This window comes from Cimex lectularius, unplaced genomic scaffold (assembly GCF_000648675.2).
Source record: "Cimex lectularius strain Harlan isolate CLEC.00 unplaced genomic scaffold, Clec_2.1 scaffold49, whole genome shotgun sequence".
Classification (NCBI taxonomy): Eukaryota; Metazoa; Arthropoda; class Insecta; order Hemiptera; family Cimicidae; genus Cimex; species Cimex lectularius.
The window spans coordinates 871,655-899,515 of NW_019392644.1; the positions used below are offsets into that span (position 1 = coordinate 871,655).

General features: G+C 33.0%; 3 protein-coding genes and 1 non-coding gene across 7 annotated transcripts in view; 1 reads left to right on the top strand and 3 right to left on the bottom strand.

The window, feature by feature from the left end:
- Positions 1-216: 216 nt before the first annotated feature.
- Positions 217-6,936, bottom strand: LOC106670085 (glia maturation factor beta). Of its 2 annotated transcripts, XM_014400101.2 has the most exons (6): positions 6,874-6,936; positions 6,545-6,691; positions 6,392-6,485; positions 6,282-6,331; positions 554-686; positions 217-433 (listed from the first exon to the last, which is right to left on the bottom strand). In XM_014400101.2, the coding sequence occupies exons 2-6, from the start codon at positions 6,545-6,547 to the stop codon at positions 294-296; spliced, it is 420 nt and encodes a 139-aa protein (XP_014255587.1). In that variant the 5' UTR covers positions 6,548-6,691; positions 6,874-6,936; the 3' UTR covers positions 217-293. The 2 variants fall into 2 exon arrangements, with proteins under 2 accessions (XP_014255587.1, XP_014255586.1); XM_014400100.2 differs by lacking the exon at positions 6,874-6,936 and having other exon boundaries at positions 6,545-6,763.
- Positions 576-24,814, top strand: LOC106670084 (isthmin-like). Of its 3 annotated transcripts, none has more exons than XM_014400099.2 (7): positions 576-722; positions 22,662-22,809; positions 22,874-23,301; positions 23,538-23,656; positions 23,714-23,842; positions 23,896-24,024; positions 24,080-24,812. In XM_014400099.2, the coding sequence occupies exons 2-7, from the start codon at positions 22,704-22,706 to the stop codon at positions 24,177-24,179; spliced, it is 1,011 nt and encodes a 336-aa protein (XP_014255585.1). In that variant the 5' UTR covers positions 576-722; positions 22,662-22,703; the 3' UTR covers positions 24,180-24,812. The 3 variants fall into 3 exon arrangements, with proteins under 3 accessions (XP_014255585.1, XP_014255583.1, XP_014255582.1); XM_014400097.2 differs by lacking the exon at positions 576-722 and adding an exon at positions 9,845-10,173 and having other exon boundaries at positions 23,931-24,024; positions 24,080-24,169; XM_014400096.2 differs by lacking the exon at positions 576-722 and adding an exon at positions 9,852-10,173 and having other exon boundaries at positions 24,080-24,814.
- Positions 1,950-2,022, bottom strand: Trnad-auc. The gene has a single exon. It is a non-coding gene; the product is annotated as a tRNA-Asp (tRNA).
- Positions 24,815-24,964: 150 nt separating the features above from the next.
- The window catches only part of LOC106670060 (protein bark beetle), a 54,835-nt gene continuing 51,938 nt past the window's right edge, over positions 24,965-27,861 (bottom strand). The window contains exons 33-35 of the mRNA XM_014400061.2: positions 27,626-27,818; positions 25,695-25,864; positions 24,965-25,636 (exon numbers count right to left, since the gene is read on the bottom strand). Coding sequence (XP_014255547.1) covers positions 25,445-25,636; positions 25,695-25,864; positions 27,626-27,818 — 555 coding nt within the window. The 3' untranslated portion in view covers positions 24,965-25,444. The remainder of the gene's footprint in view (positions 25,637-25,694; positions 25,865-27,625; positions 27,819-27,861) is intronic.

Sequence of the window (27,861 nt, forward strand, 5' to 3'; positions counted from 1 at the left end):
TACTTTTTCTCTTTTTCATAATGCAATTTTTCTCTTGACACATTTAAATAATTGGTAGAAAAAACTATGTCTGTTATAAGATGTTAATATCAATGTTAAATATCACAAACAAAATTTGTATATAAATGCATTTGGTAAGTAATGACTTATATAAATGCACAATTATCACAATGCATCAATTTAAAAAACTTGGCAGCTTAGAAATGTTTCCACAGATATCAAACGACGACGGTATATTAAAAAAAGGTAACGTTATTGGTTAAGGTAATACAGTATGTGATTTATGTTGCGATCTATTTTAAAAGCTTCGAGTAAAGCCATTCGTCGGTGAGCTCGTCCAGCTCACGTACCTCATAAGCGAGAGGAAGATTGGCCTCTCTTTGCACGGCTATTTTCGTCCCAGCGTACATTATCTGCAAGTCGGTCTGGCAGTCTAAAAACACAAAGGTAAAACAAATATAATTTACTTATCAATGTGCAAACAGTAGAAAAAGAGGTAAAATTCACATTACACTGAACATTTTAAGAACCTTATTAAGCTATTACTAGTTACCCCTTGGTGTGACATATATAAAGCACATCGGAAATGATACTCTTCCGTCCGGATGGGCTAGACGGCAAGTGTAAACGACGTATCTGGGCTGGTGCCCGGGTAACACTTCTTGCAAATCATCCAAGCTGGTGTCCTTTACATAAAAGCAAATAAACCAACATTTAAATGGGTAAATAATAATTTCACTTATAACTAAACTATTTCAATAATTGGTAAAAAATGAAATCTGGTTAAAAGGAGTCGGCCTATTTAGGATCTTGCGCCCGATGACAAATATTGATCTATTGTGCAATCTCCATTTCTAGAGCTCTACTAAAATCCTAAGGATTTTTACCAGATCCCAAAGCTTTGTTAAATTTTCTTAGGTTTCTTTTTCTTGACAATATCTATACAGGCTTGTTTCTGCTGCTAGGCTTGCGGCTAATAAACTCTGGTATTTTAAGAGCTCTCGCATTGAAATAGTCAGTGAGTATAAATATTTGGGCTTAATTCTCACAACTAAACTTTCATTCAATGTTCATGCGAAAGACTCATTTCGAATAATCTGCCCCGGGTTTAGTAAATACAAACTTTTGGCTGTTTGCCGCCCGATTGTGTCCTACGCTTCCCAGGCTTGGGGTTTCCAGCGCTATGAAACAATTGAATCCCTACAACGCTATTTTATCCGTAAAATTTATCTCATCCCTTCTTTCACCCTTAACTACATGATCTACCTTGACCCCTCAGTTGAACTTTTTTGTTTCAATTTACATACTTCCTATATCTGCAGCTTCCTAACCTTCCCAGGAATATTGTGCTGAAAATCATAAGGTCCAAAATATCATGGTTCTCTTGCTGGAATACCTTGGCTCGACAAGTTCATCTCAGTGACAATTTTTCCAATTTTTTTGGACAATTATAAAGAGTGGCCACTTTTACACTAAAAATTGATCAACCATATCCGCACCTCTCAGTGAAATGTTTCCTTCATGCTCAAAATCCCTCTAGGTTTTTTCTGTACAAGGATCTTAATGTCAATCAACCTTTCTTGAACATAGTGCAAAGTCCAATTAATTAAGGTTTTAAGTTGAGATAAAAAAGTCATTGTCACAAGCGGGATTCGAACCCACGACCTTTGGCTTGATACCCCACTACTCTACCACTTGAGCTATCGTGACCTCGATCCACTCGGACACCAACTTCCCATCTCAACCCACCTTTTGAATTTTCCCTCCTTTTTTCCATTTTTCAATGTCATGTAATCTATTTGATTCTCAGCGACAAGTGAAATGGCCACGGAGAGCTTTAGTGAACGTATACTTCATTTTAATTAATTAAATTTGCTATTTTTCGTGGTCCGCTTGACCAATTAATATCATCCAATTAATTAAGGTTTTAAGTTGAGATAAAAAAGTCGTGTCACGAGTGGGATTCGAACCCACGACCTTCGGCTTGATACGCCGCTACTCTACCACTTGAGCTATCGTGACCTCGATCCACTTGGACACTAACTTCCCATCTCAACCCCACAGTTTGAATTTTCCCTCCTTTCTGCCATTTTTCAAATGTCGTGTAATCGTGATGATATTAATTGGTCAAGCAGACCACGAAAAATAGTGAATAGTCTCAAGTTCTAAAATTCCATCCATTCCGCTAACTCGCTGGTTTTTGAAAGTTAGGTGCGAATTACTCTTTACCTTAATTATAATTCCACAAGAGTCAACAGTTCTGATTAGTGCTCTGCAACAGGCAGGCTCGAGAAGATTGTTTTCACTTTTTAGCAGAATGCCCAGTTTTAGCAGAATTCTGAGTACGGCATATAGGCAATGTTAACAAGAGAGCACCTATTTTTTTTTTTTTTTTTTTTTTCAAGGGTTTACCACAGCAGAGGTCATATCAACCCTCAGGAAGACGGTTCGGCCACCAACGCCCCCCTTATGTCTTTATTAAATAACCCCAAATGCTTAAAGTTAGTAAAGTTTGCAATGGAAGCCTGGAACTACAGAAAAGAACTATTTTTTATTTCAATTATTAAGTGTTTAATGTACAAAAAAGAGACACCCAGGTTATTTATATATGCATAAGTGTATGTAAATATTACTTAGATATGTTATTTTATTTTACTTATATAGTTTTTTTTTCTCTTTTGTTTATTGCTGGAGAAGAAATATTTAGTCTTATTTTGTTTATTAAAAATTTATAGTCCGACTCTGGTATATATGGTATTGATAACCACTGCCGTTATGTGCAATTTTTTTCTCTCTTTTGTTTTTCTAATAAAGTACTTTTTTCACTCATTCATTGTTTCTGCTGTTAGAAGTCTATATATACTTCAGAAGTCAGGAATTCCAGGTTTAGTAGTTGTGATATTAATTTCTGTGATAAAACTTGGATGAATTTTTTTACATGCCTCTATCCTGGGATACCTCGGAATCATACCCAGGGTAATCAAGACATATTTCTCCCTTAGAGTGGAGACCAAGTCGAATGCCTTTCGGTTGGTGGAGGTGAAATTTTTTAGTTTGAACAATATATTTTTTATCTTGACCCGCTCTATTCCAAAGACGACCAAAAACACACTTTTATAAAAAGTAATCTTTGTAGTTTAAACAAGTATTGATTTCGGGGTGCTGCCCATTCCCCTCTTCAGCTGTTATCAATGTAATTTTTTTTTTTTTTGTATTTCCCAGTTAAATTTCAATGTTATTAACGGTCATTTGCCCATTCCAAACTCTACTGTCGAATTTTAGCTGTACTTTTATGAAGAAATTCTGTCAGCATAATAATTGGACCTGTTTGGTCCGTAATAAACGTTTTGGTCTGTCAAACGTGTTTTGACTTGTCACCATCTTTGTTGGTGGGTTTTGTATAAAATTAATGTATCCGACAAGGCAAAAATAGGTCAACCAAAATGATCCGAAACGACTTTGTCCTATTTTTTCCGGCTTTCTTGCTTCCTTTTGCATTATTAATAATTTGCATTTTCGCGAATTTAAACAAGGCTTGGTCCCAATCAGTTTGGAAAAGCTGGACTGTATTGGAAAAAAAATGATTATACTCAATTTAATTGTTGAATATGCTTATTCCTAATTTTATCACACAGACATAACTAAACATTAATTAATTTGCTTAGTCATTCCTGATAATTGCCATCTGTCTATAGTCACTGTTTTGGTCTGTCATTTTGGCTTCCTGCCTTCTTTTGTTGCTTGTCCCTTCACTTTTTTGCTAGAACACGGTATTATTATTCTAACCGCCAGACTAAACAAAAATCAGACAAACCCTCCTTTGGGTAAACGACCAGATCAAAATGATCGGGGATAACTAAACAATATGAACTTGTTCTCATTACATTCATTGTAGCCTGAATGCCTACACATTTCACCAACATGTAAAAGGGCCAAAACTACTATAAATGAAATATAGATCAACTTTGTCAACTTTTGATATGCTGAGTATCATTTTCAAACATCATTTCACATTAATCATCAACCAACTATGAAAGCAAAAATGCAGTAATCATGAGAAAATTTTCCAAACATGACAAACCAAAACTGTCTCACATGCACAAACAGTATTTTCAACAATTAAGAAGATATGTCAAATCTACGATATTCTGAGTGTCATTTACCATAATAATTTTAAGTTGAACATCATCAGCCAGCCTAAAAAAGACAATCATCATGAGACCAATCTCCAAATATGACAAACCAAAATTGACACATATACACCAAACAGTATCTTCAACAGACATGAACTTTGATCCACTTTTGATATGCTGGGTATCATTTTCCAACATAATTTTAAGTTAATTATCATCAGCCTGCTTATAAAAACCCAATCATCATGAAAAAAATCTCCAAACATAACAAACCAAAACTGTCACTCCTGCACGAACAGAATTTCCAACAAATAAGATTTGTCAAAACTTTGATATACTGAGCATCATTTTCCATCATAATTTTAAGTTGATCATCATCACCCTGCCTTAAAAACCCAGTCATCATGAGAAAAATCACTGAACATAAGAAACCAAAACTGTCACACCTGCACAAACAGAATTTCCATCAAATACGAAGATTTGTCAAACCTTTGATATTCTGAGTGTCATGTACCATCATAATTTTAAGTTTAACATCAGACAGCCTTAAAAAGACAATCATCATGAGAAAAATCTCCAAATATGACAAACTAAAATTGACACTTATACACCAAACAGTATCTTCAACAGACATGAACTTTGATCCACTTTTGATATGCTGGGTATCATTTTCCAACATAATTTTAAGTTAATTATCATCAGCCTGCTTATAAAAACCCAATCATCATGAAAAAAATCTCCAAACATAACAAACCAAAACTGTCACTCCTGCACGAACAAAATTTCCAACAAATAAGATTTGTCAAAACTTTGATATACTGAGCATCATTTTCCATCGTAATTTTAAGTTAATCATCATCACCCTGCCTTAAAAACCCAGTTATCATGAGAAAAAACTCAGAACATGACAAACCAAAACTGTCACACCTGCACAAACCCTATTTTAAAAAAATATGAAGATTTGTCTAATCTTTGATATACTGAGTATCATTTTCCATCATAACTTTATATTAATTATCATCAGCGTGCATATAAAAACCCAATCATCATGAAAAAATCTCTCAACATAACAAACCAAAACTGTCACTCCTGCACGAACAGAATTTCCAAAGAATACGAAGATTTGTCAAACTGATATACTGAATATCATTTTCCATCGTAATTTTAAGTTAATCATCATCAGCCTGCCTTAACACCCAGTCATTATGAGAAAAATCACCGAACATGACAAACCAAAGCTGTCACAACTTCACAAACCCTATTTAAAAAATAAAAAATAAATATGAAGATTTGTCAAACCTTGATATAATGAGTATCATTTTCCATCGTAATTTTATGTTAATCATCATCACCCTGCCTTAAAAACCCAATCATCATGAGAAAAAACTCCAAACATGACAAACCAAAACTGTCACTCCTGGACGAACAGAATTTCCAACAAATATGAAGAATTGTCAAACCTTTTATATACTGAGTATCATTTTCCGTCATAATTTTAAGTTGATCATCATCACCCTGCCTTAAAAACCCAATCATCATGAAAAAAAAATCTGAACATATCAAACCAAAACTGTTTTTTCAGCATATATTATGAACTGGCACTATGTATCTTATATAAGCTTTGGGCCTTCTTCAGTGAGGAACTGATTTTTCTCAGTTCTAATAATAAAACTTTAGTACAGATTCCCTCAAACCCACCAACTCTAAAATTAACTTAAAACTGAGTAACGTTGTAAAAGTGACTTACTATTATTAATTATAGTCCTAATTAGGAGTCAAGGGTAAAACATCCTGAACGTTAGTTTGCTTTTTATGTTTATAAAACATCGCTCGTTAATTCCTAATCAAGCTAATTGGGTGTAAAAGAATAATCACATATGCTTAGTCAAGTAATGCTAGATAATATACAGTAGTTAGTCTTACAGTTTGTTCTTTATGTACCTTATGCATAAATTGATTTTTTTGTTTTTTGAGAATAGATAAAACTGCTTTTTTTTCATACGCAGCTTTAGTCATAATGAGTCATGCGTGAAAAATTCACTGTCTTAAATTATTCAAAATGTATACGATGGAAGCAAATTTAACTATAAGTTTAATATTTAAAAAAATTATTTGCAATAAAAATAAATTTATCAAATGGTCTCTCACCTCGACCAATTCATCGATGCAGATCTTCTGCGCCTGTTTGTCCACCTTAACTGAAAATCAAACGAATCAGACATTTTAAAATTTTTATTACTCAATTATTATTATATTACGGATAAGGGCGGCGCTTGTTTCTGCCTTTCTGAATCGGAATTTTTTCAATGCTTCTTTGACATCATCTTCAATTTCGCACACGTTGACGTTAGACTGAAATATAATTTTAATTAAAACGCTGGCTATTTTCTTTGTTGGTTTTTAACAGTTACCATTGTTTTCTTTGTATTTTCTTCGTTCGGCTTCACTGGAGTTTTAGCTGTTGTTCCCTTGACAACAAGAACTCTTGTTGTTGTTGTAACCTGGATGCCTGTGCTGTCAAAAGGGGCAAGAACTGTTAAGTACTAGCCAGGCTGGGTCTACGAAGGGAAATTATTGAACAATCTATTTTAAAAAAATACCAAAATATAATTTATCTCAGTGTTTTAATTTATATCCGAATAAACAATATAATATTAAAACATGTTTGAATTTTTACTGAACCATTGGTGATTAATGGCTATCAAAAAATCAACCTAAACCAATCAAAAATCTACATTACATTTTTCAAGTTTTTTTTTCGACTAAAAATATAAATTTGATCATATTTAATTGTATTATGTTCCTAATGGCTTCAAAACTACCTGTGGATTGAGTAAAGATTAAAGAGTATAAAGGTTATTAGTGACAGGCTCAGATGCAATAATCCTAAATTTGATAGATAATCCTCTATGATGTAAATATACAGACTTTTATTGTAAACAAATTAATGCTCAACTAGTATAAGAATGTACTAATAACATTCTTTCTGACTTGGGGTGTCGTGGAATAAAGGAATGGCAATAAAAAAGCTGATAAACTTGCTAAACAAGAAGCCTCTACAAGATATAGACAGGGACCAAAACCTGTATTACGCATTAGCAAATCCAACTAGCAAACTCCAAAATAGAAGCAAGGCATTCCAAACGAAAATCAAAAATTCTTCTTGTAAATGGACCGAGTCGCTATACTCGGTTTAGAGCCTAATGTGAGGTCACCTGGTTAAAGGAATATGTGAAAAAGGGTATCAACAGAAACCAAAAAAGATACTGTATATAGTTATCCAAATAAATTTGACACATTAGATAAAGAGACGAAACGTTTTATAAAAACTTAAAACCAAATTCTATAGTCACTAACGCTTGGCATCCAGAGGTGCAATAACCTATATGCTTCTACCAAACTACACTAACAAATTCTATGCCTGTTTGTCATAATTTTTAGTTTATTTGAAACTAAAATAACTTGTGAGATTTCCCCGTGTGAAATTGTTGAAATTTGATCGAAAATGTTTCTCGCCTATCCTTGCTGAGTTGGTCTGTCAGATGTTTCGGCGTTGAATAGTACACAATCGGTATCAGGACGACGATAAATTGGCCGATTAAAGCTCGGTGAGGATACCTATCGGCCCTTCTTTGGCATACCAAATTGCCAAAAACAGATCCACCAGACAATGGAGTCAGAATAAACCCTCGGTTAAATGCGATGGTATTCCATGATAGAAGCGAAAAAGTTTATCATCGCAGAAACTAACGGCAGAACTACTAAGGACATGTACAATTAGAATGATAGTAGTACTGCTGACTGGACACTACATATTCTTGAGGCATATGTATACTCGGACCAGATGAAACAAGCCTGTGCAGATATTGGAAGAACATTCTTCGCAGGAACAAGAAATTGTTGTGCGAAGGCCTATAGGAGAAGAAAAGCTCAAGACTGAAAGAAACGCATTCTTTACGAAGCTTTGGGATCTGATAAAAAGCTTTGAGCTTAACGAAGAGCTCAAAACTATAATGGAGATTGCACAATAGGTCATGGTTCGCAAGGTCGTTTAGAAAGCATCTTGGTCAGCCAATACAAATTCATTGTGTTATTACTTGGGAACCATCTGGTCAAACTTTTTACAAATGTGTGGTGGTTAGTGACCGTTAGTAATGATTATTTGGAGATCGTGAGATGCGGTCTGGTGTGAGGTAGGTTTTAGAAAAACTCTTTATTGAGCCTGAAGATGATCTGTATAAAGATCGAAACATTGGCAGAATAAAGATGTTTTTATAAAACCTACCTCACACCAGACGCATCTCACGATCTCCAAATAATCTTTTTACAAACATATTTTGTATTTTCCTGTTAGTAGTTTGAGGAGGTAAGTAAACCATTTTTTGGATGAACAGCACTGTTTTTTTTATTTACATTTTTAGATTCCATTTTTAACTCTTACAAAATTTGAGGTTATCAAGCATTCTTTACGGGCCCCAGAATGGGAAATCATATTTTAAATAGGAAAGTGTGTGTGGACATTACTAAGGTTTTTTTTATGGATCTATCCATATCTATGAAAAAACAAGTTTGTAATGTTACACTTTTGTACTTAAAATATATATTTCCCAATCTAAAGGGTAGTCATGGTTCTGATTAAAATTTACAAAATTTGAGGTTATCAAGCATTCTTTACAGGCCCCAGAATGGGAAATCATATTTTAAATAGAAAAGTGGGTGTGGACATTACTAAGGGTTTTTTTTATGGATATATCCATATCTATGAACAAACAAGTTTGTAATGTTACACTTTTGTATTTAAAATATATATTTCCCAATATAAAGGGTAGTCATGGTCCTGATTAAAATTTACAAAATTTGAGGTTATCAAGCATTCTTTACAGGCCCCAGAGTGAGAAATCATATTTTAAATAGAAAAGTGTGTGTGGACTTTACTAAGGTTTTCTTTATGGATCTATCCATATCTATGAAAAAACAAGTTTGTAAAGTTACACTTTTGTATTTAAAATATATATTTTCCAATCTTAAGGGCAGTCATGGTCCTGAATAAAATTTACCAAATTTGAAGGTTAGCAAGCATTCTTTACAGGCCCCTGATTAAGAAATACATATTTTATGTCCACACACTTTTGTATTTAAAATATGTATTTCCCATTTTGGGGCCTGTAAAGAATGTTGGTTAACTTCATATTTTGTAAATTTTAGTCTGGACCATGACTATCCTGAAGATGTTTCAATATGTGACAACAGAAGGTCACGTTTTTGGTATTTTCTTCATTCCATGACCATTTACCTAATAAAAAAATTAGGATTACTTTCAAAGATTTTGGTTCAAGTGCTGAGGGAAAGGGATAATGAGCCTGGTGATAAACATTGATCAAAATCTCATCTTTGGTCGGGTTCTGTGTAAAGTTGCGGAAAAAAATCAGGTCGTACACTATAAAACTTCCCTCGCAGGGATATGGTGAGGTAGGCTTATGAGTCGATTCTCGGAAAATAAATCATTCGGCAGATAAATGTTTATGATTTTAAAAAAGAGAGGTCAGATGGAGGTAGGCTTATCTGTTATGTAGCCGCCTCTTCCAGGAAACTCCAGGGAGCATACATTAACTTTAAAGCCAACATAAATTATACCGGTAAAGAGCGGTTGTAAGGGGGGGGGGAACAGTTCTGAAATCCAAACTATCCGTGGAAAGGTGGGCTTTTTGTCATTTGCCAAGGATTGTTTCTGAACCGGTGCGGTGTATATGGAGGGGGCCTAGATAAACTATCTAGCTAGCCGACTAGACTTCACCTGGCCCCTAACAAGTGGTGTCGGCGGAGATCAAAGAGACCCTCGGCTCGAAGGGATTCGACTCGGAGGAGGGGCTCTTCCAACATCAGTGAGATCCGAGACGGGGTAGCAAACGGGAGGATGAAGGCGGTTGCTCTTCTCTTCCTTCTTCTCTTCGCCCTCGCCGCTTCCGCTTCTGCCGTCGGCCCCAGGCACCCCAACCCTCGAGGGGCGACCTCCCTCCAATCGAAAATTCATCATTTGCAAGTAAGATCGAAACTCAATTATTAAAAAAAAAAAATTTGGATTCTGTAAAAACTGCAACCCAAATGACTGAACCTTTTTGTTTATAATTTGATCGACATGGAAGAAAACACTAAAATTATCAACTAAAACACTCATAAATTGAATAAAATACACTTATGCCAGAAAAAGCTTTGCTAATTTCATCAATTTGTTGAAAATTAATTCTAGATGCACTGTTTTGCATAAATTAAAAAAAAATACATGACAATATTTGCAATTAAGATATCCATAACAAGAACAGATAACAGTAACATCTATAAAAACAACCTGGGATACAAGATAAATATAATAATTATTCAGAAATCGTGAGATGCGGTCTGGTGTTGTAGGTTTCTGAAAAACATTTTCTTTATCGTGCCAATGTTTCGATCTTTATTGAGATCATCTTCAGGGCTCAAACTGTTTGTCTTCTGTGTAACTGTGCCATTCTTGCGTGTCATGTTGAGAGTGCCTGAAGATGGTCTCAATAAAGATCGAAACGTTGGCACGATAAAGAAAATGTTTTTCTGAAACCTACACCAGACCGCATCTCACGATTTCTGAATAATTATCGAATAACGGTCACTAATCACCACACATAAATATAATATATAAATAAATAAAGCACGCCCACCTCGAGTTCTAGTTTGCTTAATTTTCCCCATTAGCAGTAAATCTATTAATGCACGTTTGCATATCTTAATCTAACAGAATTAAAATAGATTATTAATTTTAAATAGGCTTATCTTTAGAATGAAAGAAGACCAGGTGAGGCCATCGAATAAATGCTTAGAATTAATTTAAAAAAATAAATTTAGGCCATGATGGAAATATTTATTACGAAAGCTAGACAAGAAGAAACGGATTTTGTTCTTAATTTGATGACCTCATCCTTAATGTGGGTTGATTTTAGATACGATTTGATTTAGATTTCACAAAATTAAACTTTTTTTCTTTGCTTCTCATTGAATACATTTATTGGCAATTAAATTTTTATTTGTATAGATTTCCTGGAATATTCTGAAGGTCTACTGTTGTCTAAGTAGAATAAGTTTTATCATGTCTTTTTTATCTATTTATTTGTATTTATCTTATTTCGTATATTTTTAATGTTTAGTATGTTTCTAGAGATACATTGAACATTTCTAATACTTACAAAGAAAAATTCTGACTATTGTTTGAAGGTCAAATCCTAACTTTAAGTTTTTTTTTCTCGAAATTATAGATTAAAATACTAAACATTATGCTATGATTTTCTTAAAAAAATATTATAAAGAAAGACTTCCCAAAAAGAGACTACACAAAGGAAAAATAAAAAAACGAAAAACAAGAAAAACCTTTCTGGTTTTATAATTGTTTAATTATTTATTGGAAATTAAAATCTTATTTATGTAGATGTACCGGAATATTCAATAGCTGTAGGATAAGTTTTATAATGTTTTGCCATTTATCCTATTTCATACATTTTTAATGTTTTGTCTCTAGAACTATATTCTCATTATATATTTCCGACACTTTAAAAAAAAAAATCCTCTTCCTTTACGTTTTTTTTTCTCGAAATTATAGATTAAAATACTAAACATTATGCTATGATTTAAAAAAAAATATTATAAAGAATGACTTCCTACCCTACTACAAAGAAGAGACTACACAAACGAAAAAGACCAACTTCTCGCATAAAAAAAACGAAAAACAAGAAAAACTTTTCTGGTTTTATAATTGTACACATTTATTGAAAATGAAACTCTTATTTATGTATACGTACTGGAATATTCAATGTAGGATAAGTTTTGTAATTTTTTGCCATCTATTTATAATTATCATATTTCATACATTTTTAATGTTTAGTCTCTAGAACGATATTCTCATTATATATTTCCAACACTTTCAAAGAAAAATTCTGATTATTGTTCAAATTTGTTCAAAAACCTTCTCAGTAGAAGTTTTCTTTTTTCTCGACATTATAAATTAGAATAATTACTAAATATTATGCTATGATTCTGTAAAACAAATTTTATAAAGAACAACTTCCTCAAATTTACCCCCTGATGTTTGAACCTGTGAAAATTTGAAGAATGATATTCAGAAATCGTGAGATGCGGTCTGGTGTGACGTAGGTTTCAGAAAAACGTTTTTTTTATCGTGCCACGTTTCGATCTTTATTGAGATCATCTTCAGGGCCTGGGATTTACAAACATTGTTTACATTTAACAAATACATTTAGGATGTGGAAAAAAGTGAATGTTTTTGTTAAATTTAAACAATGTTCGTAAATCCCAGGCCCTGAAGATGATCTCAATAAAGATCGAAACGTTGGCACGATAAAAAAAAAATTCTGAAACCTACATCACAACAGATCGCATCTCACGATTTCTGAATAATCATCGACAAACGGTCACTAATCACCACACATTTGAAAATTGAATTAAAAACAAAATTTCCAAAGGCTCTTGTTTATTTATAATTGTATACGCTTGGCTTTTTGCTATTTATTTTGTTCCCTGTTTTATTTGTTGACGAAAGAACAGATATAACTATAAAGCTAAAATCAGAAAGAAACCTAGAAAAATATATATCAAATATAATCCTCATTTTCTTTGTTTTTTCTACCCTTCTATGCTTCTTTTTATGGGTGGTTTCTGTCTTAATTATGTGCCTTCTCTGAAGACCATAGAACATAATCCTCCTGATACAAAAAGTCAATCCTTGAATTGTAAATAACTAAGCCGTAATGTCAAACTTTTCCAAGCTATTTGTAATTACTTTAAAGAAACGACTTAAACAGATTAATAAAAAAAGGTTATGTGGGTCTTGGTCTGCGATTAGGTACATATTGATCAGGCTTTGGGACATTGGATGTTACTCAAATGCTTTTCAAAGGAAAAAGGAAATTAATGTACACACTGAAGATGGAAGGCAATAAGTGACCCAGCACCAGTTGAACATGACTTCTTGGATCTATAAAGCCCACCTTTGGAAATTCAGAATTTTCCTTTTTGGAGTTTTGGGTATTCTTTTTATTGTGGTGAGTCCCGGGCACCTTTCATTCGTTTATCATTCATTCAGGGTGACAGTCGACTGCGTAAAACCAAAAAGACCCGAAAGACACCCGCATTTGAACTTAGTCCATCTAACTCCTTGATTTTTGAGGTTGCTGAAATGTGTTAAAATGAAGAAGGAGTGAAAAACTTCCTGATCAACACAATTTGGACGATTTTTCTTGCAGGATTTAAATTTCCTTGGGTTATTTTCTGAAAGACGATTTTACGCTTGGATGTGATTAACTATAATAATAAATCTATAAAATCCTGTCTTTAAAACGCACCGAACTCATGGAAATTAAGAGTACTGTATTTTTTTTGGTAATTTTATGGATGTCATCATTCCAAATATTTTTTAAAAATATTTTCTATTAAAATCTTAAATTAACAAGAGATTGATATATATTTTTTTATGTATAAAATTCCCCTCACAATATAAACCAATTTTTTTTAAATATTTTGAATATTGAGTATATGTATAAATGCTAAATCCAAATAAAATCGTCTTTCAGAAAAGGATGAAAGGAAATTTAAATCTAAGGATAATTATTGAATGAAGATTAAGCGCATTTAGGAAGAACGTTTTTTTTATAATTGATAATTTTTACTTCGTTCAGAGTTATGTTCCTTTCATAAATTTATGATAAAAATGCATTCCGAAAGCTCGGCAAGAAGGAACGGCCTTTCCTCTTTAATGACCTCACCTCTTTTTCCTTCATTCTGAATATGGGTTCTTCCTTCAAATTTTTAGAGGATTTTTCTTGCAGGATCTAAATTTCCATGCGACTTTTTCTGGAAAACGATTTTATGCGTGTTTGTGATTAAGTACGATAATAAATCTATAAAATCCTGTTTTTAATACTCACAGAATAAGTGCAAAAGTTTTGTATTTATTGTTTTTTGATAATTTCACGCATCATCTTTACAAATAATTGTTTAATTATTCTCCGCTAAAATATTAAATTAACGCGAGGTTGGTGGTCATAGTAAAAAAACTATGTACAAAAATAATACATAATATAATTTAAAAAAAAAAATTATAATAATTTTTTTACCTTGAATTGCCTTTATAAATGCTAAATCCAAATAAAATCGCCTTTCAGAAAAGGACCAAAGGAAATTTAGTCCTCTAAAGAAAATTAATTATTGAAAGACTATTAAACCACATTTAGGAAGAACAAAAGAGTAGTCCACATGTGTCTAATTAATTTTTTGTCTGTTTAAAGTTATGTTTTATGATGAATTTAGGACCTGATATAAAATACATAATACAAAAGCTCGGGAATAATAACCGGACTTCGTCCTTTATTTGATCATCTCCCGTTTTTCTTTCATTCTGTCTGTTGATCTTCTTTCATTAATTATTTTTAGAGGATTTTCTTGCAGGATCTAAATTTCCTTGGGTCCTTTTCTGAAATATTTTATTTCAATTTAGCATCGGATTTTCATACAGAAAAAATTCTTCTACCTATCAAGCTAATTTAAAGTTTTTAGAAAAAAATTCAATAGTTTTCTGGTGTATAAAAATGACCAGAGAAAATTTTGCGAAGAAATCCATTCTGTGCAGGTATTAAAAGGAGAAATATATGGATATGTCAGCTTAATCATAAATCCGAAATGTTCTCGATTCGATTTTTGAAACAGTCTTGAAAACTAAAAGAAAAAAAAATTCTCGTCTGTCAATTTATCATTTTTGTGGCGTTGAGAGAAGAAATGAATCGTTAGTGTAATAAAACTTTGAAATTTTTACAAAATGTGTGGTGTTTAGTGACCGTTTTTATTTGATGATTATTTGGAGGTCGTGAGATGCGGTCTGGTGTGACGTAGGTTCTAGAAAAACATTTTCTTTATCGTGCCAACGTTTCGATCTTTATAGAGATCATCTTCAGGACCTGGGATTGATAAACATTGTTTAAATTTTACAAATACATGTAGGATATGAAAAAATGAATTTATACAATGCTAGAAAATTTTAGATAAAAAGAAATGTATTTATACAATGCTAGAAAGTTTTAGATTAACAAGTAATAATAATGAATTTATACAATGGTAGAAAATTTTAGATAAAAATGAATTTATACAATGCTAGAAAATTTTATATTAAAAAGTAATAATAATAATTATTATTATTATTATTCAGAAATCGTGAGATGCGGTCTGGTGTGATTTCAGAAACATTTTCTTTATCGTGCCAACGTTTCGATCTTTATTGGGCTCATCTTCAGGGCCTGGGATTTACAAACAATGTTTCCTTTTAACAAATACATTTAGGTTGTGGAAAAATGAATTTATACAATGCAAAATATATATATTTTTTTATATTCAATCAAAGTCACTAATCACCACACAATAATAATAATAATAATAAAATTTTAGATAAAAAAATGAATTTATACAACGCTAGAAAATTTTAGAAAAAAAGAATTTATACAATGCTAAAAAATTTTAGATTAAAAAGCATTGTATAAATTCATATTTTTTAATCGACTTTTTTTCTAGCATTGTATAAATTCATCATTATTATTTTTTTTAATCTAAAATTTTCTAGCATTGTATAAATTCTTTTTTCTTTTCACATCCTACATGTATATGTAAAATTTTAACAATGTTTATAAATCCGAGGTCCTGAAGATGATCTCAATAAAGATCGAAACGTGCCACGATAAAGAAAACGTTTTTGTGAAACCTACATCACACCAGACCACAATTTATACAATGCTAGAAAATTTTAGCTTAACCATAGAAGAAATGAATCGTTAGTGTAATAAAACTTTCAAATTTTTGTATTACATGTACATAATGATCAGGCATTGGATCATTGGATTACTTACTCAAATGCTTTTGAAAGGAAGAAGGAAATTAATGTACACGCTAAAGATGGCAAGGCAATAAGTGACCCAGCGCCAGTCGAACATGACTTCCTGGATCTATAGCCGACCTTTGGAAATTCAGCATACTTATGTATGTCAGGGGATTTCAGGAATTTTCCTTTTTGGGGGTTTTGGGTATTCTTTTCATTGTGGTCAGCCCCGGGCACCTTTCATCCGTTTATCAATCCGTAAACGTCAGGGTGACAGTCGACTGTGTAAAGCCAAAAAGACCCGAAAGACACCTGTATTTGTACTTTGTCCGGACAAAGGTTTTTTTTGTTCGTGAAAATGCGTAACGACCACCCACTCAAATCGAACAAATCGTACACACTAAACCGAAGTTTTCATCGTCATATCGGCCTTGTAAACAGCTTACAAACGGATCCGGATTTCGGCCGAAGCTTTTTGTTGTTTTTGTATAATGAGAGAGTTGAATAGAGGGGCCGACAATAGATTTAGGGCAGAGTGCTCTCCGACTATTGTTGCCGGCCTTTCATCTCCGCCGACTCTCGACAGATTGCTTTCTTTTCTTCCATCTCACTCTAGCTCTTTCTCTTCTCCCGATTCTCACTCGCATTCCCATTACATCCGTGAGGAAACGGAAATTCTCGATTTCCCAAGATTCGATCCAAAGCTTTAACTATAACTCAAGTTTGTATGACCGACTTACAATTTATTTTCTTTTGTTTGATTAATCGACGTGATGATACTTTATAAAATAAGTCCCGAAAATGGTATCAAAGTAATTCTTTTAAGAAAAAAAAAATCGGTTCCAAGTAGGTCTTAAAGAGCCGACAAAGAAGCTGTTCAAGTGGAAGGGGAGCGATCATTTTCTTACTAGCTCCTTTGGTCATTATCATCATCATTAGTTATCGGTCGGTCGACTTCAAACGGACAGAGTGAACAGTAAGAGGCGAAATTTAAATATTCAAAGGTGTTCGGCGTTGGGAAAATAATTGGAATTCGCTAATCAAATTAAGCCCGGGGACGAGATTTCAACACGAGCTATAAATACGACTGAATCGCACGAGGAAGACCTGGCCGAAATATTTTGTAAAAATTATTTGGAGGTCGTGAGATGCGGTGTGGTGTGACGTAGGTTTTAGAAGAACATTTTCTTTATCTTGCCAACGTTTCGATCTTTATTGAGATCATCTTCAGGGCCTGGATTTATAAACATTGCTTAAATGTTACAAATACATGTAGGATGTGAAAAAAATGAATTATATAATGCTAGAAAATTTTAGATAAAAAAGTAGTAATAATAATAATGAATTTATACAATGCCAGACAATTTTAGATAAAAAAATTAATTATACAATGCTACAAAAGTTTAGATCAAAAAGTAATAATAATAATGAATTTATGCAATGCTAGAAAATTTTCGATTAAAAAGTAATAATAATAATGAATTTATATAATGCTAGAAAACTTTAGATTAAAAAAATGAATTTATACAATGCTAGAAAATTTTAGATAAAAAAAGGAATTATAAAATGCTAGAAAATTTTAGATAAAAAATTAATTATACAATGCTAGAAAATTTATTTAGAAATCGTGAGATGCGGTCTGGTGTGATGTAGGTTTCAGAAAAACATCTNCTCTCTCTCTCTCTCTCTCTCTCTCTCTCTCTCTCTCTCTCTCTCTCTCTCTCACTCCCTCCCACGAGCACGTAAAAAACCCACCGAATTACTCGAAAACGGTTGAGAAATTGGGCAAAGTGGAAGACTGAAAGCTTATTAAAATTTCCTATCGATTGCTATAGGATTTCCTGGCTCCATAGCCCAATTTGAAGTTTTTGTAAAAACTGAAAAATTAACATGTTCTCGAATTTTTAAATTTACCGATGAATAACTGGAGCGAGGAAAAACATTTAAAAAAAAGCCATATCGTTCAGCGTGAAATTTAAAAAAAAATGAGATCTAGCGCGGGTCTGTGACTTAAAACGCTGAGAAAATAAGCATTTTCAAAGTTGGCCAAAATTTCGTGCAAGGCAACGTATCTTTATCCTCCGGAGAGACCAGGCATTGTACCTAAGATTGTAAATAAGAAATTTAAAAAAAAATTTAAATCGATGTTGTCTCTTCTTTTACAAGAATTTTAGCTCCCAAACTAGGAGGCTCCATATGCGACCAAAGGTCCAAACGTTTTTCTATATTTCACTTGTGAATAAAAAAAAAACCCCCGGATAAATATGCGCGGAATGAGTACAAACGATTGACAAAGAATTTTATAACGGCCACTAATTTTTAACAGCCCACCCTGCCCAGTTTGCAGTGAGAATGTTTACTTTTTCGTAAGGAAGCCAAAATTTGTTGCCTTATTTCATATATGGGTCATTTCGCGAAATTTTTCAAATCTGCTAAATGATTCAGAAAAGATCTGCACTCATAAAAGAAATCAGTTCTTTCAGCTAAAGCTTGTTTGGACGATAGTAAGGAACTTTGACCCAACCAATTTAAAATAAAAGCGTATATAAATTTCAATTTGTACTAGCGTCATATTTAAATAAATTCTCACTAGATCTGGCAACGAAGGTTATTAGGAGTACTAAATATATTTTAAAAAATCTAAAGATGAATTCATGTACCTACGAAAACCATTGGGTGTTGTCTATATTTGGAAGTCAATTTCGTTATTTTGGTGAGTGTCTAAACCTAATTGATGGATTTTTTTTGGCTTTTTTCAGTTTCTCTAATGGATGCTTTAGTATATGGTGTTAAGATCGCTAAGTGTTTTTTCAGTGGGTCTAAAGTACGTCTAGATAGATGGTGTCCATTATCAGCCATAATCTTTAGGAACTGGTTCTCCTCGAGGGGTCGGAGATGTTTGGTTCTCCATCTTTTCGGGTGTGTATGTCTCAGTTAAATGTATACGGGTTTTGTAAGTCGCAGTGCTTTTGTGTACTATATTTTTTAGTGTGTCGATAGCCTCTTTACTTAGACAGATTGATTTGGTTCTTCTACGAAAGCAGACTGGTTTGGCAGTTGAGGGGATTGACATCTTCTTGTTTTTAAAACTTTAAATTGAATTTTAGAATGTCTGCAACATGCTTTGTATGTAGGGGCTGGCTTATTTCACTATAGGTCTAACGGAGAGGTTTTTGGGAGGGATGTTTGGCAGTTGGGTTTTTCTATGTGGGGTCTCTGTTGTTCATGCTGTGGTCTAAGGTGGCTATCATATTACTAAATATACCTTGGGGCAAAAATAAAAATTGTGAGATTTCCTCCTGGGGTCTGCGTGATGATAAAACTATTGTTTGACAGTCACCTATCATCCTGGTCTATCGTTGGTGATTTTTGTTAATTTATTTGTTGTCTTTTTAAATGTTATTTCATTAATTTGTTAATTGGATTAACAGAAATCAGCGAGGATAGGCTATCAAAAAACTGGTCCAATTTTGGCATTATTCTAGGAATGACAGACTGTATAACTGATGAAGTCGAGAAGGAAGACTTCTCATAGGACAGGGGAAGGAAATGGAAAACATAAATTGAATTTATACCAAAACGCTTAAACTTTAAATTCCTGAAAATTTGTTTTTGAACTGTTTTTTGTTTTCAGTACAAGAACTACTCACGATCAAGGTATAGACTTTTGAATAAGAAAGCAAAAAAAACTACTACCAAGATTTCGATCTTTTTAAGGTCATCATCAAGGCGATACAATCTTAAACATGTCTACAGATTGTCATATTTAGGTTTTTACAGATTAAGTTATCTCAAATTTCCTTGACCGACTCAGACCTAATATCGCCAAGGAAAGTTAGGCAGTAGCAACTGAATGTGCTTTCTTCTTCAAGTCACCTTGATCCTGAATGTTCGTTACCCAGTTTTGACCCGAAGATGCAGAATTTTTGTACTGAATTAATCATTTTTCCCATAAAAAGTTCTTAACAATATTGAATACTTTAAACAATAATGATATATAGATTTTTCTTGTTATCGAATTTGTTTGAAAGAGCAAATGTGTTGATTTCATATGATGAAGTATATAAACAAATATTTATTTAGAAATCGTGAGATGCGGTCTGGTGTGATGTAGGTTTTAGAAAAACATTTTCTTTATCGTGTCACGTTTCGACCTCTATTGAGATCATCTTCAGGGCCTGGGATTTACAAACATTGTTTACATATAACAATTACATTTTGAACAAATACTTTGATTGAATATATAAAAAATATATTTTGCATTGTATAAATTCACTTTTCCACATCCAAAATGTAAATAAACAATGATAACTCTAAAACTAAAAGGTTTTGCACAAATCCGTTGATACTTTTGAAAACTACTTTAAATTTCCAATAAGATGTGGTTAACGTTAAACTTGTAAACCTTCGTAATATAGGCCTTTTAGTAGCGAGAACTTTGACAAATAATTTTTTTTTTGAAACTTGAAAAACTTACTATGGTGATTCTAAATTACTATTTTCAAACCTAGAGACGAAAAAATTTCAGAAAAGGTACTCCATTTAATATTCTTTTTAGTGGTGTAATTTCTTTTTTAATTACTTTTTTCAAAGATGAAGAAATTGATGGAGGAAAGGAAAAAAACCGTGGTTGAAGGATTGGTAAGATGGAAAGATTAATGACAATAAAAAATAAAAAACGTAAGGAAATTTTGGATGAATTTTTTTCCTTTCCTCCATCAATTTCTTCATGTTTGAAAAAAGTAATTAAAAAAGAAATTACACCACTAAAAAAGATATTAAATGAAGTAAGTTTTCTGAAATTTTCTGGTTTCTAAGTTTGGAAATAGTAGTTTAGAATCACCATAGAAAGTTTTTCAACTTTGAAAAAAGATTTTTTTTTTAAAGTTATCGCTACTAAAACGCTTATTTCAGGACGGTTTACAGGTTTTAGTATTGATCACATCTTATTGGAAGTTTAACGTAGTTTTCAAAAGTATTAACGGATTTGTCCAAAACCTTTTAGTTTTGGAGTTATCATTGTTTATTTGAAGCAAGATCGTGAAATCTTAAAAGAATCAGAAAAAGTGAAATAACTCCGAAACTGCTGAGATTCGGACCGTAGTTAATTAGGACTTTTTGGTTCCATTTTGCGTGTAGAATCTACGGGTAAAGTTTGTAACACGAGTAGCCGAAGTTGTTATATTTTTGTTATAAAACATGGCTGAAATTCATAAATTTTCTCATAGAAATTCTTTAAGAAAAAAAAAGTCCGACACTTCCATAGGTGGTTCAGTGTGGGTAATGTGTACGACTGAAACGGGCGTACTAAATTTCTAATAACGAAAACCGAAAAGCACGAAGTCAAATGGATAATACGGGAATGGGGAGATAAATAATGCATGGACCGAGTAGATGATCGTATTTATTGGAATCGAATTGGGGTTTCATGGCCGGCCCGAGGCGGTGCCTTCGGCACTTCCAGCCTTGATGATAATCATCAAGAATTGGCCGGCTCGCCGCCTCAGAGGTCACCGAGTAAAATACGACGGGACATTCTTTATGCTTTCAGCTACCTTGTTTCTCTCGTTTTATTACCCTATAATAAAACCATATTAACGGCATCTAGTCGACTGCCTGTAACATCCTTTTAACAAGAAAATCCATTTCGTCCTACTAGAGTTTGTTTAATTGGAAATGAGGAAGAAAGCGGAAATAGAAAAATCTGACTATTTTAGGTCCTAAAATCTGCCAATTTTCAGTTAGTTTTTTTTTTAGTATACAACATTTCACCAAANCAAAATCCTGCATTATTTTCCGGACAACCCAATACAAGCTCAAAGCTTTCTGCTTTTATAATGCCATCCTCAGGGCAGTTTTTTTTTTTGCTTTCTGTCCCCACATCTAACCACGGGGAAGTATTGCATATTAGAAGTGAGTTACAATTGTTAACTTACAAGGGAACGACCATGTTGGTGTGTCCGGAATTTGGACCAAACTTTTTTTTGGTGATCATGTACTCCAAAATATCAGATATTCTTGTGAATTGGATTTTGCCAAAAAATTTTGAAAGTTGATATTTTCCATTTTTAAATATTTCTATTTTGCCGTTCTATTTGCTCAAATCAATTATATGAATATATCGTACAAAATTTTCTGTGTAAATTGCAATAAACATATAGTAAATGCTATCGAAGCTTATCAATTTCTAAAAACCAAATATTTTTCAAGTAAACTGTCATAATTTTTTTTTCCTTGGAACTAACATGAAATTTCAGCACCTGTAGAAATCCCTAAATTTGAATTATTGTTAAAAAATATATCTTTTTTTGACCCATACAATTTTTCTGATTTTTAAAAAGTCATCATTGGATTATCTGATTGAAACGGCTATAATTCAAAAACTGGTAAAGGGATTTTTAAGGTGGAAAGGTCCATTTGAAAAAAAGAGAAATGTTGCTTTTTAACGACGTATGTACCATTAAAATATATAAAATATTTCTATAAGAAAATGAGAAAATTATTAGGCAGAAATTTTTTGACACAGTTATAAAATGCACTTGTCAATTTCTTTAAAACTAATTATCAACCATGAAAATCAGTCAACTAGGTTTTTGAAAACCCAATTAACCCGTAATTAACATTTTTAGGAAACGAACAAAGAGACGATAAGACATGGTAAAAAGAAAAGAATGAGAATGGGAGGTGGACGAGGGAAGAGGAAACAGAAGCATGGTTCAGCCAGAAGATATTTTGAAAAACAGTTTTTAGTGCAAAATCGAACATTAGCACTACTTGGTATTTTTTTTTTCTTATTAATTATAATTAGCCCAGAACAGAATGTTTAACAAAATATTTTCAGGTGATGAGGTACAGAGGATACTTCACAGTACGACGAAAACCTTCAGCCGGGAATCACCCCGGCCAGTACGCCCTGTGCTGAAAAGCTCGTCCCATTTTTACCCAGAGCGTAAGAACAGCTCTCAAAGAAAATTCAAAAATGTCACCAGGAGAGTAAAAAATCAGAACCGACCTGGGACTGGGCACAATAAAGGGATGAAACTATTAAATACGCTGAATACAAACAGCAGTCAAGCTGAAGAAGACGAAGAAGAACGGTTCAAAGAGCCTTTGGACGTCGTTCAATTTGATAAAGAGGAATACGACCTGGACATTTCTTCTTTAAAAGACGATGTACAGTTCAACCTCAATAACGCTCTTGTACACATCATATCTGCCATTGAAAACTTCACATCAGTCCATTCTGAAGGAATGACACCATGTGATAGGGTAACTTTTTATTTTTTACATTTTCCGCTAGCTAGGGTCTTTTCTTGATTATTGTCACTTGGTTACTTATTAAGCATACAATATACATCTTAAGAAAAATATATTTATGTAGTTTTCTTGTTTCCAATCATTTTGGCCTGAAAGATGATGAGAAGCCTAAATATGTTTGACAGGCCAAAATAATTCATCACCTCACAGGAAGTATTAAAATATAAGTATAATTTAAAACATTTCAGCTGGCTGATTGTAGACAGGAGCTTCAAGGTATATTTTTAGGCCCATTGCCGGACTGCCCTTGTAATTACCCTACGGGTATATTTTATGAAAACAGGATTTGGGACCAAACTCAAAACAAGTCAGTTTTTAAAAAATTCTTTAACCTATTATGAAAAATAAATTAAATAATTTTCAGATTTTTTTACTGGAAAGATGCAAGCAATGAGCGTTTGGATATTTACAAACTTGGAGCTGAATATTGCATCAGGTCACAGATTGACCACGGAAGCACTTCACTTTCAGCGCAGCATTGCTGTTATGACAGGTATATTAAAAATAGCATTAAAAAAAATTGTACGTAAAGAATTATTATATCAGGGACCGAAAGTTGATAACACGTGGTTCGGGTGCAGGAAGTCCGAATTACATCTCGCCCGACGTCTCTGTCGTGTTGCACGACAAAATCGACATCCTACCTTGGAGGCTTTGCAAAGGGGATTTCACCAGGTACAAAATGCGCTTACGCTTTTCTCTTTTTGTGCTATTGTGCATTTTTTTTCAGGTTTAATAAAGTACGGCCTCCTAACAACGGTAAGTTGTGCGAAGAGAATCCAAGCGAGCCAGAGTTCAACAAGCAGGTCCAGATTACCATTTCATACTAACTACAAGCCAAAATTAGTTTCGTACAAAGTTTTGAATATAAAGTTACCTTTGAAAATTTTTAAAACTGTAAATATTTTTTTTATTTGTACAAAAATATATGAATATTTATTAAAATTTGCTGTTTTTGATACATTTAATCAATCTTAGATATATCATTATAAAAATTTTTATTTTTTTAGTTTTTTCATTCCTCTTCTCTAACCGTACAATCCTAGGTTTTCTTTTTATTTTCCTTTTTAAGTGCTTTTATGAGAGGATTTTTTTTTCAGAAAAAGGTATTTTTCCAGCCCTCATTCAAGTAGCCATCCACAAGTAAGTGTTTTATGGTGCCTGGCATTATCCGGCATTAGCAAGAACCTGAACCTCTCACTGATGTGGGGGGCAAATGGCACACTGTGTTGTTTTTTTACACTTTCTTCATTTTCATTTTGTCCTTTTAAGGTACTCACTGAAGATGGTAAAAGCATACATTCGCAATCTACTTATTTTAATAAGTGCACAATTAAACAATTACAAAAATATAATTACAATTTTATAATCCTTTCTTGATAGAGGAAAATATTTAGGGGAGTTTTTATAAAAAGTCAAAAATATATTGGGTTGTCCGGAAAATAATGCAGGATTTTAAGTTTTCATTAAAAAAAATCTATATAAAATATTCTGTTTACGTTTACAGGATTACTCATTTGTATGAATNGGAAATTATTTTGATTAAAGAACATTGCTTTAAAGTAACTAGTTTCTTTTTTTTTGTTTAATACCAAAATCCTGCATTATTTTCCGGACAACCCAATAGAAGAAAAATATTATATTATGCTTTTTAAAAAAAATTATAAATAACATTTTATAAAAATTTCATAGTCCTACTAGTTGAACACAACAATTATCTATACAATATTTACACAACATTATTAAAATGTATTTTGAACACAAATGTTTATTTCAAGAGTAGCAGTCTTATCATTTTAATTGTGCATCAACGAAAAATTACTGATTTATAACGATATCAATCAAATCAGTTGATTTAATATAAATGTAAACAGGCGGAAAAGTGAGTATTAATTAAATTATCACATTTGTTTACCTTAAAAACTATTTACTTATACGCTAAAATATTCTAGGCACTTTGTCACATATTTACAAAATTGGGTTCAAAATTGATAAAACATAAAGAGTGAAAAAACTAAGCATTTCTAACAATACTTAACAATTAAAATATTACAAAATATCACATTTGGCATTGGTCTAGTAATTGAATCGAATTTTACATGGCAGTTTCTAAAGGTTGACTTTTACTCAAGGGCTGGAATGACCTCATATCCTGAGGGGTGTAATGGTTGTCGAAACTCGTCTCAAGGAGGTTCTCCGACTGCGTCCTTGTAGGAGGCGCAGGAGGCAGAGAATCGTCCAGGTTCGTCTCGAGAATAGCTGAACTCTTCGGCCTTTCGTAAAATACCTGAAAACAAATCAACGATGAATTTCGCTCTTTGTTGAGTTTTGCGCGAAATATTCACCTGATAATCCGGCTCTCGTTGATAATTGGACTTATTTATAATATCGACAGTCGAGTCTGTCATCGCTAAGCTAGTGTTTAAAGGCAATGTCGATGAGTTATTCAAATAATCATCGGTCGACTGCCATGTGCTGTTCTCTTGAGATGCAAATGTTGAATTATCTCTAAAGCCTGAAAATTGAAAAAAAATTATTAATTAATGAAAAAACACTATGTTTATGCAAACGATTTTATCTATTTTGTATTAAAAACTCTGGGATAAGGACAATTTAAAAGAAAAGAAAACTCAGTATTTTTTTTTTCCAAGCTTTTGAGGAATAAAGTCCACTTCATCAAGACTTTCTGTAAGATCTGTATTAATATGAATTAAAGTAAATAAATTGGAGTAATTGTTACAATAAAGAAATAGTTTATAAAGAATTTTGGAAGAAACTTTTATTTTTGGTAGGTTGTAAACGGCAAAAAGGTTCAAAGGAGCGTTTCAAAAAACCTGGAGGTGTGAAAAAAATTTGACTGACGAGGAGTCCTGAGCCAAGGAGAGGGGAGACACAAAGGATGGGTATGATTTGACTGACAAGGAGAGTCGAGACCCGAGTAATGGACAGAGATGAATAGACTGACATGGAAATCCTGAAGCAAAGAAAATTGAGACCTGATTAAAAGACGGATACGATTCGACTGACGAGGAGAGTCCTGAGACAAGGAGAGGTGAGACCCGAGTAAAGGACAGAGATGAATTGAATGACGAGGAAAGTCCCAAAGCAATGAGCGTCGAGATCTGAGTAAGAGCAGCGATGAATCGACTGACATGGAAGTCCCGAAGCAAAGAAAATTGAGACCTGATTAAAAGACGGTGTTTACACCAACTGTACATATGTACATTGATCGTACTCTTAATCACACAAGCAGCTGTTTTTCCTTTGATCTCCTCCGCTTACACGAGCCAATCTCACTTCTCATGTAATTCTTTTACGATCCACTCACTCCTCCTATTCTCTCTGGCGTTTTCGGTATTTAAAGGTGTGCCAGTGATTTAAATGTTTTTTTGGTTCAACCCGAAATTAATATAAGAAATATATAAGAAAATTAGCCGAAGCTAATAACACACCAGAGACTACAACGGACTCGGGCCCGAAGTTGCGTCGCCGCTGTGAATTCGACAGGTTTCAGCAAGGTGAGTTTCCAGGCATTATTTTCAGGTGAATGGTTTTATTTAATGTTATTTCATTTAATTTGAAACATTGGCTCACTTTAATTTTCTCATTTATTTTGGTTAAATTTGATTTTTTATTATTTAATTTTCTTAAGAAATTATTATTTTTTTTCTTCTTCTTTTCGAATCCTTTATATCAAACGATTAAACAGACGGATACGAATCGACTGACGAGGAAAGTCCCGAAGCAATGAGTCAAGACCTGAGTAAAGGACAGAGATGAATCGAATGACAAGGAAGTCCTGAAGCAAAGAAAATTGAGACCTGATTAAAAGATGGATATGATTCGACTGACGAGGAGAGTCCTGAGACAAGGAGAGGTGAGACCCAATTAAAGGACAAAGATGAATCGAATGACAAGGAAAGTCGTGAAGCAATGAGAGTCGAGACCTGAGTAAGGGCACATGGAGAGTACCAAAGTAGAGATGATTCCACTGATGAGGAGAGTCCTGATACCAAGAGGAGTAAAGAATCAAGGTGTAAAGGTAAAAAAGGAGACACGTATTGAAGAGAGTTTCAAGGCAAGAAAAGTTGGGATCTGAATAAAGGCAAACTGACAAGCAATCAAATTTTCTTTCATATGTACACCTTATCCCTGATTTTTTAAAATAAATCATGATTTTAAAGACTGATAATATATGATAATTATATCAAGATGATTTTGTCAATGTTGACGATAAATAAAATAGCAAATAGATCGAAAATTTGTGTCAAAATACCTTGGTTTCGGAATGAGAGATCAAAACCAGGATTAATGGCTTCAGTTGTAGTTGGATTATGTGCTTCGTAAATGTCGTAACTCTGTGTATCTTCGTTTGATGAATTAAACTGGGATTTTTCAATACTGTCGACGCTACCTGACATTTTTTTGTACTCACTGTTTTTGTTAAGCGTCGGAGAAGACTGTGTGCTCTAAAAGTGAACAGCGTGATTAGGCATTGTAAATGTGTTAAGT